Genomic DNA, 17,684 nt, shown 5'->3' on the forward strand with positions numbered 1-17,684 from the left:
TACATGTTAGTAGCTGATTAATAGATGATGATGTGTTTCACACTTTACAATAAGGTTCCCTTTGCCAGTTATAAATTATAGTAGCTGATTAATAGATGATAATTTGTTTCACACTTTACAATAAGGTTCCCTTTGCCAGTTATAAATGATAGTAGCTGATTAATAGATGATGATTTGTTTCACACTTTACAATAAGGCTCCCTTTGCCAGTTATACATGTTAGTAGCTGATTAATAGATGATGATTTGTTTCACACTTTACAATAAAGCTCCCTTTTGCCAGTTATACATGTTAGTAGCTGATTAATAGATGATGATGTGTTTCACACTTTACAATAAGGCTCCCTTTGCCAGTTATAAATTATAGTAACTGATTAATAGATGATGATTTGTTTCACACTTTACAATAAAATAGTATGCACTAAAATGATCTAGTTATGCCCTGGGCTAATCATCAGGATCTGAACCTGCACGGGGGAGTACGGGACTCCTTTTTCTAAAGACATCTGCCTTGAATTGGAAGAAGGCCAAGGCTTGCCAGCGAGGAGAGCTGAGGGTGAAGGAATCAACAGGACCAGGGTCGTGGACTCCGAGCTGTGTGTGAGTATATTGTTTGTTTGTTTGTTTGTTTGTTCAGTGGGTAGCGCTAAGGATATTCAAGAGAGGTATATTCATGTTATCCTGGTTTGTAAAACCAAGTTCCTACTCCAGCGCTTCAAGCACTGTTCGGTAGGTTGATGGGTTTTAGTTGATAGTTGATTTATTGCAACAAAAAAGATGAAGAATTATGTACCTGAATTGAGATGATGGTACAACCTGGAGGTGCGAAACAGCAGAGGTTCAACGATTTCCATATTTCCAATTTGTTGTGCTTTCTGCGGTCAAAAAACCTTTTGGCTGCATGCCTGCCAACTTGTCTCTGGGGTGACGCGTCCAGACTGCTTTAATTGTCTCCACGAGGTCAGGTGCTGCAGTCACCTGACGAAGTGGGCCGTGGCCAACGCAATTTCACACCTCCAGGTTGTTCAACAGTACACAAAGCAAATCCAAATACCAACAAAATATTATTTAATTAAATTATGATGAATGCAAAACACTTATCCTTATACTTCATAACTATAAATAATAACAATAAACAAAACCCATTCTGGCTCCAACATGGTTGGTTGAGACAAACTTTTTTAGTGATATATGTGACGGTTGTGGTGCAACCGCACATGAACGGCACACTCCTATCACATATTTTTGCGACCACTAACCCAAACACACACGGTTTTGCACACACGCGTACATACAAACAAACATACAACTGATTACACGAACTACACGAAAAATCATTTATTTCAGTGGACAAGGTTGGTGCACCAACTGTGTGCCACTGATAAAAAATAAAAATGGATTAACGTGGCCTCAGCTAGCTGGTCAGTCCGACACACATGTAAAATAAATACCCCCCCCCCCCCAATCCAGTCTGTTCATAAATGAGTGCAGGCTTTATATTTATATATTTATATTTTGTGAAAGCTTGCTTAAATATTGAAATATGTGTGGCATGTGTGTGTGGAATATGAAAACCAGAGGGTGGCCATGAGTCAATGCACACACACCTCTGATCATTTATAGCAAACATAGATAGCATCCAAATAACCACACAAAACACCACAATAATGCACAGATTGATGAAGAAAAACGTAACGATTTATTCATTTATATTGGTCAAAATAATTTAAATCACTGCATCAGAAAGTAAAGGAAAAAACTCAGCCCACCAACGACATCCAACGTCATTGGAAATGACTTTTCAGATTATTAAACCGATTTGATCTGCACACATAGAATGTAAACAAACAAAGCAATGAACCAAGACACGCTGTGTTTAAATGAGGATGTGCTGTGTGCCTTGGCACTGGGGTAGACAGAACAAAGGTGCAGGTGGCTCACTGTGAATCTGAGGAGCGTTCAAAATAGTAAATAAAGGCAAATGTTTTCAAACTGTTTGCCATTTGCATTTTAGTTCAGTGCGAACGTTTGCGAACACACACAAACGCTCTGAGGACGAGCATGGATGCTGGATTCTATTTGTTTCTTTTCATATTCTATTTTGATTATTAAATTGAGCAATTTGGAATGTTTTCACAAAGTAAGAGGAAACGCATTAACCTTGAATGTTACCCTGTTTGCCGAAATTGAACGCACCTCAGATGTGACAATCCTGAGAGCTGCAGACATTGGGCCAGATCCTATTTCAGCCCAAATGTGAGATTCCAGATGTTTAATAGAGTCGGCCATTCTCTGGGGGACAGAAGCGTGAGTGTGTGTACGTGCGATGTGTGATCAGGGTGGGGTGAAGAATGATTGGCTGTCAGGCCAAACCCAGGCGATTCTGATTGGCTGATGCAGGTGGCTCTTGACATTGGGCCAGATCCTGTTTCTGCCCAAATGTGAGATTCCAGATGTTGATGCAGGTGGGTCTTGACCTGGCTGGCGATGCTAGTCTGCTTTCTGGTACAAAATCATGACGCCAACCATGGCAGCAACCTGTGTGTTAAAACAATGCATGAGAACAACAACACAACCAACACCTAAACCTCTACTACTACCACCACTATTAATACTACTACTACTACTACTACTAATACTACTACTGCTACTGCTACTACTAGTAATACTACTACTACTACTGCTACTACTACTACTACTACTACTACTACTACTACTACTACTACTACTACTGCTAGTAATACTACTGCTACTACTACTACTACTACTACTACTACTACTACTACTACTGCTGCTACTACTACTACTACTGCTACTACTACTACTACTGCTACTACTACTACTACTACTGCTACTACTACTACTATTACTGCTACTACTACTACTGTTACTACTACTGCTACTACTACTACTACTACTACTACTACTACTACTACTACTACTACTACTGCTGCTACTACTACTACTACTGCTACTACTACTACTACTACTGCTACTACTGCTACTACTACTGCTACTACTACTACTACTACTACTACTGCTACTACTACTACTACTACTACTACTACTACTACTACTTCTACTACTACTACTACTACTGCTACTACTACTACTACTACTGCTACTACTACTACTATTACTGCTACTACTACAACTGTTACTACTACTACTACTACTACTAAGAAGAAGAAGAAATAACACAGACGTGTCTGTCAGTGCTGAGGCCGTACCTCCACTGCAAAGACGGCCCCAGCCGTGGCTCCCGCAACACCAGCGTTATCCCGGATCATGGCCACTATCTTTTGAAAGGGACTGACAGGGACTTTTGTGGTCTGCGAGGACAAGAAAGCGGTCATGAGGGCTGGCAGGGTTAGGGTTAGGGTTATGGATGTGGACTTAGATATGGGCCTGGGCCGAGAGGGAGAGGGTCAGTCTAGACTCTAGAGACTTAGCCATACACACACACACACACACACACACACAATTCTACACAAACACAAACACACACACACACACACACACATGGTTTTACACTCACCCAAACACTTGCATACACACATTTCTTGCACAGACCCATGTATTAATGATCATTTTTTAAAGAACTAGCCGTGATCTTACCGAGGGCTGGGATATAATCGCTATGCCTCCAGCCACCTCAGCGATGAAGATGATGAGGACAATGATGAAGTACTACAGAATGGGAGAAATGCAGGGGGTTGAGTTTAGTTAACTAGGATGACTGTTTTATCCTTAATCAAAGAACAAGAATGTGATTAAAAAAGAATAACAATTCAAATGAAATTGAAATAATTTAGGGAGTACATGTATTTGTCAAAATAAGAAATATAATATAAAATGACACGAGTGAGAGTGGGGTTGGTAAAGGATATCCCCATGGCTATGACTCTCGTGACCCCAGGGCTGTGACCCCCCCCTGTGACAGGCCCTGTCCTCCACCAGCTAAACACCATGTGCCCATACAGAGAAGTCAGAAGTCGAAGGTCATAGGTCACTCACGGTGAGCAGCATACAGCGGCTCTTCTTGACGGGCCCGCAGTTTCCCAGGAAGCCCATGAGTATGAGCGCGGCACTCAGCCCGATGAGCAGGTAGCACAGCTCTTTCGAGTCCCTCATCACCGATACGCCCAAGCCCAGGAGGGCAGCGCCCACCAGCTGAGGACAGATAGCAGAGGGTCAGCATTGACCTTTAACCCTTCAACCTTTAACCCTTCAACCTTTAACCCTTCAACCTTTAGCAGCGCCCACCAGCTGAGGACAGATAGCAGAGGGTCAGCATTGACCTTTAACCCTTCAACCTTTAACCCTCCAACCTTTAACCCTTAGGGGCTGTTTACACAGAATCCGGAAAGAAAACACGAAACCCGGCGGATTGGGTCACTGAATCCGCAACCTTTTGAATCCGGTCTCCAGAGGGAGTAGATTCGAACCTGCTAGCGGATCCGTGTTTGTGTAAACACCGACACTTTCTAACCTGATGGTGTAATTGCCCAATGTGAATGAACACAGAAACTGGTCGGTTGCCGTTTCTCAGACTACATCCACACTAAGACTACGTCCACGCTAAGGCTACGTCCACACTAAGACTACGTCATACGGCTATTTCCAGAAGTCTCCATCTTTAGGGGCTCAAAAACTCTGGACGTGAGGCGTAAACGTAGCAAAAGTGCTGCGCTAGAAAACTAAAACCTTTTTTCTTTTGTCACAGTGCTACTTCTCTTATCTGAGGCTGAGTGGTCTGGGTTACTGAGGCAGATGGGCAGTACTTACAAAGATGGCGCCGTTGATGATCTTCAGTATCTCCGAGCAACACATCTTCGCTGCTTTGGTGTGCGAGCTGGAGACGAGACAAAGACACACGTTAGACATCAAGAGGTAACATCTGAACAACAACGGGCCTATGAAGTCTTAAATCTAGGGTTTTCATGCACAGACACACGCACAGGTCCAGCTCTACACAACAAACAAAGCTAATACAATACACACTCATACATGGTTTTTAAACTTCTTTACAGGTAACTTTTCATATGTTCAGTATAGATCAGTAGAGATTTCAAACTGGAGAGGGAAGTTCAAACTCGTTCCTTTGAACCAGAGCTGCTGAACTGACTACACATAGGGGGAACATGTTCACAGGGAGTGGGGTGTTTACAGATACAGGAATGGATCTGACCCTATGGTACATTGTGCATAGATTGGTAAAGTGTTGATGTCCACAAGGAAAGTGTTCTTGTGCTGCAAGTGAGGATAGTGCAAGAGATAGTGTTCATGTGCTTGTGTGGATAGTGCAACGTTCTTGTGCTTGTGTGTGTGTGTGTGTGTGGATAGTGCAAAGAGATATAAGTTGTTCAGTCTGTGCAAGGGGCTATGTTAAAAAGGGCTGTCTCACCAGTTGCATCCAGCTGTGCACCCCACTGTGCAAGCCACCACGGGACCTGGGGTCCAGGCAGAGGTCAGCCTATCTGTTGATCCCAGAATCCTGTGGTGGCTCGTAAACAGTGAGATTCACTGGCCATATGGGCACCCCATGCTGGGTTTCTCAGAGCTAGCCTGGACTTGTTTTCACTCCCCCTCTCCACTATATAAGGCCGACCCTCCTCATGGCCATTTTGTAGGTCAAGTAAGCAGAGTTGGAGAGGAGCTGCAAGCAGTACATTGGACAATTCAGTTCATTCAGAGGCATTCAATTTCATCATTGCCGTGCTTCTATAAGACAGTGAGGGCCTCATTTACTAACATTGCGACCGCAGCTCAATCTACGCTTTTGCTATACCGCATATACCGCACGGTATTTTTCCGTGGTATTTAGAACCTTGTCGTAATCAGCGCCTAACACCGCCCATTAGTGTTATTTAGCGCTCCGCTAAAATAGGGAAGAAAGAGCCTGCGTGTTCCTGCCACCATGGATGATGAATTAGAATTAGAGCTTTTGGTTCACGAGGTTACAGCAAACTAACCAGGGTAAATATAGAAACTCATAAATATTTATCCGTTTAGCAATTCCGTCCACACTAAAAGTTGTGATCACTTTGAATTCAAGACTGTCTTTTATTGGTGAGCTGATTTGGGGAAATTAATCTTTTCAGCGAACATTGAGTTTCTGGGTTGCTATGGTTACCCCCAGGGTGCCTGTGCAGTTTCATATTAACGAGTTTATGTTCACAAGTTCATATTCACACATATTAGTTAATCACACACAGGCAACTGCAAACTGTTAAGATGGTTCCCTAAGCTAGAGATAGCTAGGATACTTAATAGCCAGGTTAACTGCTCCATAGCATCCCGTTAAATAGTCTTGTAGGAATACACAACACCCCTTACTTTAAAACGGCGTATTCCAGCACTGAAAACCATGCTTTTCAAAAACGCTGCCCTAGGCGGATACATTTGAAAACTGGAGTTGTAGCGTGGACAGGGGAAACTGAAGTTTTCAGACGTTTGGTTGCCATGGCACTGGGGGTAGCTTGCGCTCGAGAGGCTATAACGTCAAAATAAACATGGAAGGTGAAATGAATATGCTGCTCTGTCTCTACAATTTACTTACCGGTAGTTTAGTTAGTGTACTTCGAGTACAAGTACTTTTCCTGAATAGATACCCGTTACTCCTACGCAGAAGGTGTGCACTGTACTCGGTGTGCTTGAAAATGAAGTGAAAATACGGTTTAAACCATACAATGACCGGTGATTCTGGGTAACAGCTAGCTGGTGGGACAGTTTGTATATGCCTATAATAAATTATATATCAAAAATAAACAAAAAAAAAATGTATTTTTCAAATTTCTCGCAGGCATATAGTTTTCATTTAGCAGCTGATATGTCATGCTAAAACACCTCTTGTTTCGTTACTAATACACAATTAGGTGCACTTTACGCATCTCCTCCCATCTCTTTGAGACGAACACCCACTTTCCCTTATACCCTCCCAGCAGCGGTAATCTGCGCTTTTACTCAGGTGCGCCTCCTTTGGAAATACGGTTTTATGTCTTTACCATCTATTTTACGCCTGAAATGGGCGCAATCCTGTTAGTAAATGAGGCCTTGAGTGTTCTGTTGTCATATGTGTGTTTAGTAGCGGTCTGTTTCATGTCAGTGTAGATCATATATGTAAGTTTATTTGTGTAGGAATCATTCACTGTCATATCTCATTCATGGTACTGTTATACCAACGAGTTACTGTCGGTAACGGAGGAGTGGAATGTTCACCGTTACGCGGCACGGTGTTAAAGGAACATATCCATATTCATGTCATAGCCGTCATATTCATCATGTGTGTAATATAGTCTTGCTTGTTGTACATCATTGTTATTATCTGTGTCTTGTTATTCATGTCATTCCATAGAAACCACGGTCATTCAAGGATTCATGTCTATCATTACACGGAGTCTATCAGTCAGTTCACGGATCATTGTTTCAAGGTTCACGGTCTTCAGTAACATCCAGTTGGATATAAGTCCCTTACAAGGATAATTGTATTCACGGATTCATGAGTGATAGAAGTCTTTTACACCGATAATTCTATCATTCATTACACAGTCATCGTTCAGTTCATGTTCACCATCCCTTCATGTCTTGCGAGTGTGTGTGTTTTCAATAAAGCTCTCCTGTGACCTGAACCGCCGTGATGGTAGGGGAAAGGGGGGGGGGGCTCTGTGTGGTTGCCTGAGGGAGGGGTGCAGCTGTGGAGAATGGCAGAGGGCTGGAAGCTGGAGGGAGTGGGGCCACACTGGCTGTGGTCAGAGCAGGGGGGAGGGGTGTGGTCAGGGGCGGACTGGGGGAAAAAAGTGGCCCGGGAGTTACTGTCAGACCGGCCCACTCAATACACAGCGCGCGGCCCACTCAGTACACGGCGCGCTGCCCACTCAATACACGGCGCGTTGCCCATTCAATGCATCGCACGTATAGACCAGTCAGTGGCCTACTTGGAAAAATACCCATACACTTAACATTATTTTGAAAGATTACAAAGAAATTACATCATATATGTTTTATTTTTAAATAACATTTGGATCCACCAATTTGCCTGGGTGGACACATGGAATAAAATTATACTAGCTATTGTAACCCTCCAAGGTAGGTATAGTTTGCTAGATGAATAGGCTTAACTCTGGGCTAATATCAGATGGTTATACGTATAACTACAGAACATTAAGGAATGAATATCCACACAATAAAGAAACTGGAATCAGAGGGTAGAATTAGTATGAACTATATTGTAGAAATGAACAGAATAGAACATACGATGGGGTGTGAACATCAGTGGTATCAGTAGTGTTGCATGCTGGGTGTGTGATTGTGTGTGTGTAGGGGTGTTGAAGGTGCATAACAAAACAATAAGTTAAGTAACAGAACCTAAACTAACTCTGCTGGCCCGGGTGCATTATAGTCACATGATAATAAAAAACAATATCAGTATACGCATGTGTTATTATGACCTCACTATCTAATCTAGATAACATATTAACACGGTGATTTTAGCATAACAAGCTAGCTGGTTAACTTATTTTACATAAATTATTAGAAATTATAAGATTGCCCTCTTTACAACTACCACCATGGATAGCTTGCTCATCGATTGTAAACAAGTGACTACGGCTAACATGTGAAAGTAGATCATCTCGATGATGACAACAGCGCCAGCTTGCTTATTTTACCAGATCATAACGGTCTCAATTTTGGACATTTATCTACCTAACGTTAGCTAGGCTAGTTGGTAGTGAACGTTACCTCATCTGTGAAAAGCAAGCTAACATTGGCCAAGTCAACGCCACAACTTACCTTGTATCACTGTCACTGTCACGCGAAATAACAGTCGTAAATGGCCCAGAGTTAAATGCAATTCCTCAAAACTACCAGATGCCCCACGGGCCGCTCCGTGTTAGAAGGGCTGACGGCACACGTCACTACGGTTGCGTGCCCTGGCGGGGCGTGTATGCAAATCCAGGTGCGTTCAATTTAAGAATCCTTATCCTCAATCCGCACAGCTGAGAACACTTTGACTGTGTAAGAACCCATTTTCAGGTGTTCATTAATAAGGTGGAGATCGTTTCTTACGTTGAATTTCTGAAGTCCGTAAGAACACATTTCAGAAGACACTTCAGAACATTTTCGAAAAATAGGCACCATGAGTGTGAATACATATCGCGAGGAGGAGTATAAAACTCAGTCAGTGATTCAATTTTTATAGTTAATAGAGGAAACTATACGTGTTCAGAGTAGTATGGAAAATAGTTGAAGGCGCCGGCGGTGTGACAGGGAGGGCCGGTTGGTGATGGAAGTGGGCCGGTATTTTGGACCATCCCAACCTCGTCGGCCCACCGGGGATTCCCCCGGTATCCCCGATGGCCAGTCCGCCCCTGGGTGTGGTGGTTGTGTCATGCAGTGAGCAGTTAGCAGCAGTTGATGGGGGGGATGCAGGAATAGGTGTTAGACAGTCACTAACACCTGGAGCAGGGTTGTCAATCCTGTTGCAGAAGTGGTTAAACTGGTTTGCCCTCACCACATCCCCCTCTACAGTGCTGCTGCTCTTCTTGCAGCCTGTGATGGTTTTCATGCCATCCCACACCTCTCTCATGTTGTTCTCCTGCAGCTTCTGCTGCACCTTCCTTCTGTATGAGTCCGGCAGAGTTGAGTCCAGGGTAACATGATTAAAGTCCCCAGGGTAACATGATTAAAGTCCCCCGAAATTGCAATGAAGGCCTCAGGATGTTAAGTTTGGAGCCCAGCGATAACGGAGTAGTTGGTGTCACACGCGACTTCGACCGTAGCTCGTGGAGGGATGTAAACACAAACAACAATGGCGTGCAAGTATTCCCTGGGCATGTAATACGGACGGAGGCTAACGGCTAACACTTCGATGTCTGGGCAACAAATGGTCTCTTTTACAGTCACATGCCCTGGGTTGCACCACCTAATGTTGACATAAAGTGCAAGCCCCCCACCTTTCCGTTTGCCACTTAGCTTAAGGTCTCTGTCCGCTCTCACCGTAGTAAAGCCGGGTAGCTCCACAGTAAGGTCCGGGATGTTGCTGGTTAGCCAGGTTTCTGTGAGTCAAAGTAAGCTGCACTCTCTGTACAGCTTCACGTTCGCCACCAAGGCTGCCAGCTCATCTGTCTTGTTGGCCAGCGAGTTTACGTTCCCCATCACACACCGCTTCTCCAGGCGCCTAGCCTTCACCAACGCACCAGCTCTGGTTCCACGGTAGCGTCTCACCAGCTCCTCTGGTATGGGGTAAACTTTGCCGGCATGATTCCTCGGCCGCAGTGCGATCAGCTGATCCCTCGAGTAAACAAAGTTCTGACTGCCCTGTTGCAGTCGATTATTGGGTGTATCCATAGGATATAAAGATATCTACGCAGTGTGTAGATATCTCTACGCAGCAAAGTGTAAACAGGACAAACAAACTTAAAAAAGCTAAAAAAGATACGTGACAACGGAGCTACTTGGAAAGGCTGTCACTCGCGTAGGCGCCGGAAGTCTTTATAGCACCCGTCTCTCTCTCTTTACTTCATAGTAGTACTGGTCTAAAGTGTGAAGTATTTACTGGAATCTTTTTAGGGCCTCTATAATTAATATTATTATGGTCCCCAGTGAGTGCCAGGTCACTGCTGAGCAATCGCCATGGTGACTAAAGGTAAGAGTGTGATAGTTTATCACTTAACACTTCCAACACTAAGGCCTGTTTTTGACTCTGTTAGGTAGATTGTACACTCCCATGGGTTCTCTTAACGTTGCTATGCAGAGATGACTCTCTGACCTACTTGTCCTTTCCACCCAGATGACTATCAATTTCGTCTCCAATCTCAGTGTATATTTCAGTATGGATGAAGGATCCAGCACCTTAAGCTCAATGTTTTAAAGATTGAGCTCCTGGTATTTTAGGACCAATCTAGAAATTCAACATAATATAAGTGTCCAGTTTGACCTCAACTAAAGCTTCAAGAAACCTGGGTGACAGGATTGATGACCAACTTCGTTTTTCTGAGCATGGCTTGTTCAAACTTATTGCAATAATAAAATGAGAGTAAAAGGAATATAGTAAAAAAAGTTTTTTATTAAAATTAAATCTAAACATACTAAAGTGTTTCAGATGTGCTCAGACTTTGTACAAAAACAAATAAAAAATATTTTGGAACTTTTCTTCTTTACTCTGAACCTTGTAAACATAGGTGTTATCTCCACATAGGTGAGTTTAGCATTCAGAAAGTGTGTGTGGTTTCTATACTAATTATAAGTCATTTAGAAAGTGACACATTCTTCACCTAAACCACAATGAATATTGATGAGTTAGGTCTGAATGTACCTGCGATTGCCACTCCCCATTGTCGCGTCTGTCAAAGACAATGGCTTGTGAACATGGATGACGTTATTTAAGGGAGCGTAATTACTTCACGGGAGCCTAATATTAAATTCTGCGCAGACAACAAACTCCAAACACCGACGTATGTAGCCTAATAAAATTAACTCTGAGCATGATATGTTTTTTACTGTAGAATGTCTTAGCGACATGAAGTAATTTATATGATTAAAAATCGCCTTGCAGAGTTGACGGTATTAGCCTAAACCCAGAACTCCAAGCATAATATGACATGCGTTTTACTCCCTATGAGTTAATCAAAAGCATTCATTACAAGAGCTAGACAAACGAATATAACTAACTCATCACAAATATCCTTGGCTGGGTCAAGGCGAAGCTCAAAGTGGATACGTTTCCTTCATCGTGTTCAGTTGTATGTATGAAGTAAACGTGGACTTCTTTACAGGTGAAACGGGGTGTTTTCTCAGTCGCTGTGGCCACGTCACGACCCAATAGCGATCACCGATTTACCATGCATTTATCATTTGAATAGCCATAATTTGCTAATGGGTGGGCCATTACCGGTTGCAGAGAGAGATATGTGCAAGGCTTTAGCTCTATTCTCCTTACAAAGTGCCCATGTATTTCTTAGTTTCGAACTGCATATATTTGAAAAGGAGAAGATTCAAGATTTCTCGGGGTGTTATTTTTTATCTCTGTAGGACAAAAACTTGCAGAGCAAATGCAATTCCTAAAAATACCACCAACTGCCCCATAGGGCAGCTCCGTGTTGGAAGTGTTAATGAAAACACCTCCCCCCACCCCCCCAGACCGTGACCCCCCAGACTGTGACCCCCCAGACTGTGACCCCCCAGACCGTGACCCCCCAGACCGTGACCCCCCAGACCGTGACCTGACACCTAAAGTGCAGATGGATCAAGCCCAGAATCGGTAGCTGTTTGAGGAGTGTGTGCGTGAGTGTGTGTGTGTGTCTGTGTGTGTGTGTGTGTGTGTGTGTGTGTGTGTGTGTCTGTGTGTGTGTCTGTGCATGAGTGTGTGTGTGTGTCTGTGTGTGTGTGTGTGTGTGTGTCTGTGCATGAGTGTGTGTGTGTGTGTGTGTGTGTGTCTGTGCATGAGTGTGTGTGTGTGTGTGTGTGTGTGTGCGTGAGTGTGTGTGTGTGTGTGTGTGTGTCTGTCTGTGTGTGTGTGTGTGTGTGTGTGAGTGTGTGTGTGTGTGTGTGTGTGTGTGTGAGTGTGTGTGTGTGTGTCTGTGTGTGTGTGTGTCTGTGTGTGTGCGTGTGTGTGTGTGTGTGTGTGTTAGGGTGACCAGATTTGAGTTTGTGAAAAAGAGGACACTTTGTCGCGGGGTAGTGTGTAGACAGATGACCCCGCCCCCTCCCCTGCGACAAAGTTTTGACATATTTTTCACATGCAGATATCATGTGCTGTTGTAAACAATGCACCTAGTGGGGCCGGCAAGGTGCTCAGTGTTGCCAGATTGGAAATGACGAAGTATCGTGCCAAATGCTCAAAATGATCGTATTTGCAGGATAATCATCGTGCATCTGGCAACACTGGCGGTCGACCTATGACAGTTCTCTCTACAGTCAGAGCTCGTGCAAGAAGGTGGAACATAAGGGAGATACCCTTTCCAACACTAGTTTGTGAAAGACCCAGAGAAACACAAATATCCGACGAGGCAAAATCCCGGACAATTTTGGAATCCCTGCCGGACGCATTTTTTAGGCCTCGAAAAGAGGACATGTCCGGGTAAAAGAGGATGTCTGATCATCCTAGTGTGTGTGTGTGTGTGCGTGCGTGCGTGCGTGCGTGCATGCTTGTGTCAGAGGCTACTGACCTAAGGTAGGCTGAAGATCATTGAAACATCACTGTTTCAATTGCCAACACATTAGACCGACCTGTGTGTGTGCAGTACATCATATCTTTTTACTCCATGTAGCACATTTGAGGACTAGCTTTGCTGTTAGCTGTTAGCCTTGCTGTTAGCTTTGCTTTTAGATTTGCTGTAAGCTGTTAGCTTTCCTGTTAGCTGTTGGCGCTGTTGGCGCTGATGCCCTGACTACCAATCTAGGTGGGTGAAGCCTCATGAGAGGACAGAAAACCTAAAGATGGACTAGGAGACAGGACTCAGTAGCAGTAGCAAACAGCCTCCTTGGGCAACCAAATCACAGGCTGGACAATTCTGTCAGAAATTAATTTAAATAAACAAACCACTAAGTAAATAAATAAATAACAACCACAACTAAATCCAGCATCATAAGACAATAAAATGAGCTGTTCATTTATAAACCATAAAACATAAAACAATGTTTCCTTCTGGTGAGTTTGATGATGAACTTTACATTTTAACATACTGCCTTGGTAACACCTGTACAGAACAAATGGCAGAATACAGTATAACTGCATTCTGTGGGATGTTTTTTTTGTGAGTCTGTGTTTTTCCCACAGGCTCCACTTGTTTCTCTTATGTCAGTAATGTTAATAATTGATGTGGATCATCTAAAACAAGGTATTTGGCTATATGTGTACCAAATTTCACACTTTCTTCACAAAGTGCCCAATTCTTGTGAACTTTCAAGCTAAGCCGGCCCTCTACAAGCGTAAAAAACAAACTGAAATAAATGTGAACAGGCCAACGTACAAGTACAAAGATGACAGAGAGTGAAACAGGATGCACTTGTGATACGCTGCAGTGATACGCAGTCACCACAGGCAAATAAAGCACCCTGCATGACAACATCCACATCTCCCTAACTTACCGTCAGTGGTGACAGCCAAGTAACAACACTCTGCCCTAAGTTTGTCACCGTTGTGAAATTAAATGACTATAAAAATGTCTTGATGCAGACTGCAATGGGCCAATTGAACTTTGAACAACTTTGAACTTTGAATGGGCCATTGAACTTAAGAATAAAAAAGTCTTGCCTTGCCTTTTTTTGGGTATTGTTTTTAGAGAAGGCCTGCTTGCCTCGTGGCCGGTGGCCTTTTTGTCTTACTGTTACTTTTGTCTCTCCGGATGTCCAGCAATTCCATATTACATTAATTGGTCATTAAAAATACAACATAACACATAGGATCATTTTAAAAGGCAAATAGTATAAACACAAACATATTTCAATAATACATTTCATGTCAGACTTTCCTTACCCGACAGCTTGATCAGCATTAAACTCATTTTCAACGGTGTTTCATATCAACTTTGCTGTTGTATTTAAGATCTATTTTGATCAGCATTAACCTACTTTTCAGCGGTGTTCAGGGGCGTAACTATAGGGGGTGCAGCAGGTGCGGGTGCACCTGGGCCCGTGGGGTGTCGGGGCCCGTAGCCGGGCCCAAAGATATACACGCGTCACTCGACGGGCCCCCTCCATCCAAGTACAGCAACAGGAGTCGCTTAGCGGGCCCACCCTCAATCTCAGTACAGCATCAAATTTTCTCGGATATGCTTATGTTCAAATAAGCGCTGTTAGCAAACTGTTGGCAGTGTCAAATGCTATATATACACTTGAAAGGGCAAACTTATCTCAGTCGTGGTGGTTATAATTTTTTGGGGAAAAGTAGCAATTTATAACAAAATCATATGCTTAACCTTCATACACTATATACACTATCAAAACACTATTCAATTAAATGAATAAGTTCTTGTTTTCTTTGGTATTTTTGTGATTAGCAATGATGATTGCTGGGTAATATGTATGTTGTTGTCCAATGTCAAGTCTCTCTATGTCATTTGATCATGTGACAATACAATACACTATAGTTAAACCAATTCTGATAACCTAGGTCTGAAGGTCTGATAACCTAGTTCATTGAGCACTGCACAGCACAACTTTACTCGTAAGTCGTAACAATGCCTTTTAAGCACAAGAGTGGAAGTAGAAAAGGGCAAGAGACAAAAGAACAGGAGGAGAAGGCGGCAAAGCTGCCTAAATTAGATTATTTTGGCTTTTTAACTAGCCCGTCAACTAGTCGCCAGCCCACGGAGTCAGCAGTGCAGCAGTTCAGCTGGGATCAGAATCGCTGCTTCTGCCCTCAGTGGTGTGTCAGCAACCATGCAACAGTTAACTATTTTTACGGTAAGAAATGTTCCTGCTGAGAGTCAAACAAGACTTAGTTCATTGTGTACACACCCATCGCTTCTGAAATATGTAAGGTTGATTAATTAAACACTATTTATATCGATAACAAACACCTTTGATAAGCGTTTTTTTTAGACGCTATTGTGGATGTAGGGAACGCTACGTTTTTTTTTTTTTTTTAAGCGTTCACTAGGGGAGCCTGTCATAATATCTTGCACCTGGGCCCCTCGTTACTACGTTACGCCACTGGCGTAATGCTGTTCCATTTCACATCTATTTTGATGTAAAGGCAGATTCTGATTCAGATCACGATTCTGATGACAGATTATTGATATCTGAGCTCAACAGCTAATCAGATTATACCCCTATCTTCCATGCTCCAGTATGGAATACTGTCTGAGCCACTATGTTTGTGTCCCATTTAAAGAGCCAGGACTGTTTACAAACACCAGAGGGTTTTTTTTATGAGCACACACACACCCAGAACAGACTGCTAGGGGATTTTTCAAAAGGTGTATTGGATCAAAAATGCAATATCCACAGTAGTGTGAAAATAGCCAAAGCCTGTCTTAAATGTGTCTGTTTGTTAGCCGTTCATAAGCAAGAGCCTCATGTCAGAGTCAGACGTGTCTCAAAGCCTCTATGTGTTCATGCATTTAATATTCTCTTGCTTTTATTGGGCAGCAGAATGGAGCGTCATGGTTTTAGATTTAAAATGTTTCCAGAAAGATGTTAAAAATGTCAACTGTACAGCCATGTCTACATTTTAACAGTTAATTAACAGTTGAACTGGAAAACCAGTTAGGCTTTAGAAATGCTTCAGCAGGATGATAGTCTCATTATTGATTTCATTGAAGGCCACCAAGAAGTAAATATTAAAATGCTTATGACATGAACAACTTCAGAAGCACCAAGCAACACTTAATTGCAGATGGATGTGTAAATACTTTGGACACTAACATTTGCACAAGCACATTCACAATCTTTTTCTCTCTCTGTCTCTCTCTGTCTCTCTCTCCGTGTCTCTCTCTCACACACACACACACACACACACACACACACACACACACAGCCCAGTAAGAACATTGCATGTTGCTGTGCAAGCTCAAAAGGTAAAGCGGTTCACACATTCACCCCGTAGCCAGGGTATCCTGACAACAGACCCTTTTCACAGGCAATCCTCTCTGTTGAGGCGACAACATTTTGTCGGTTGCCTTTCAGTATACAGAATTAAATTACCCTGCTTGTCATTGTATGCATATATTGCATGTATTGCCTAAATTATTAAAGTATTCAAACCCTTGCAACTAAATTCTCAAATTAGAGTATTTAACACAATGCACAATGATGCCCTTACTTTAACAGGTTTGCCAACTTTTTTAGATATCTTGTAAGAAATACCACTGCCTCTTGTAAATGTTTGTCATTCAGTACATACTGTTTTACAACAAGTGTCTGAAATAGATTGAAATGTTGTTGTCTTACTTCAGTTTCCAGTGTTGTAGAGTACGAGGTTCAGGACGCGTGTCAAAACTTCACAGACCACTTATGGGAAATGTGTTGACAGGCCAACAGATAAGTCCAAAAATAACAAAGAGTGAAAAAGGATGCACCTGTGATACGCTGCAGTGATACCCAGTCATGCACGCACAAAAATCACCCTGCATAACAAGACTGCTACAGGATTTGACAAGAGGTATATTGGATCAGAAATGCAGACTCCAAAATAGTGTGAAAGTAGCCAAAGCCTGTCTTAAATGTGTCTGTTTGTTAGCCGTTCATAAGCAAGAGCCTCATGTCAGAGTCAGACGTGTCTCAAAGCCTCTATGTGTTCATGAATTTAATATTCTCTTGCTTTTCTTGGGCAGCAGAATGGAGCGTCATGGTTTTAGAGTTTTCATTTTTTCAGAAAGATGTGTAAGAATGACAAATGTACAGCCATGTCAATTTATTAACAGTTAATTAACAGTTGAACTGGAAAACCAGTTAGGCTTTAGACATGCTTCAACAGGACGATTGTCTTATTGTTGATTTCATTAAAGCCACAAGGCCTCCAAGAAGTCAATATTAAGATGGTTACGACATGAACACCTTCAGAAGCACCAAGCAACACTTAATTGCAGATGAATGTGTAAATACTGTGTACACTAACATTTGCACAAGCACATTCACACTCTCTTTCTCTCTCTCTCTCTCTCTCTCTCTCTCTCTGTCTCTCTCTCTCACACACACACACACACAGCCCAGTAAGAACATTGCATGTTGCTGTGCAAG

General features: G+C 42.7%; 1 protein-coding gene across 1 annotated transcript; it reads right to left on the bottom strand.

The window, feature by feature from the left end:
* Window positions 1–1,675: 1,675 nt before the first annotated feature.
* Window positions 1,676–16,988, bottom strand: LOC122129166 (tetraspanin-18-like). The gene is made up of 6 exons (XM_042704218.1): window positions 16,896–16,988; window positions 4,788–4,854; window positions 4,017–4,172; window positions 3,618–3,689; window positions 3,230–3,331; window positions 1,676–2,537 (listed from the first exon to the last, which is right to left on the bottom strand). The coding sequence occupies exons 2-6, from the start codon at window positions 4,830–4,832 to the stop codon at window positions 2,490–2,492; spliced, it is 423 nt and encodes a 140-aa protein (XP_042560152.1). The 5' UTR covers window positions 4,833–4,854; window positions 16,896–16,988; the 3' UTR covers window positions 1,676–2,489.
* Window positions 16,989–17,684: the final 696 nt, after the last annotated feature.

The sequence above is a fragment of the Clupea harengus genome, unplaced genomic scaffold, assembly GCF_900700415.2.
Source record: "Clupea harengus unplaced genomic scaffold, Ch_v2.0.2, whole genome shotgun sequence".
NCBI classification, from domain to species: Eukaryota; Metazoa; Chordata; class Actinopteri; order Clupeiformes; family Clupeidae; genus Clupea; species Clupea harengus.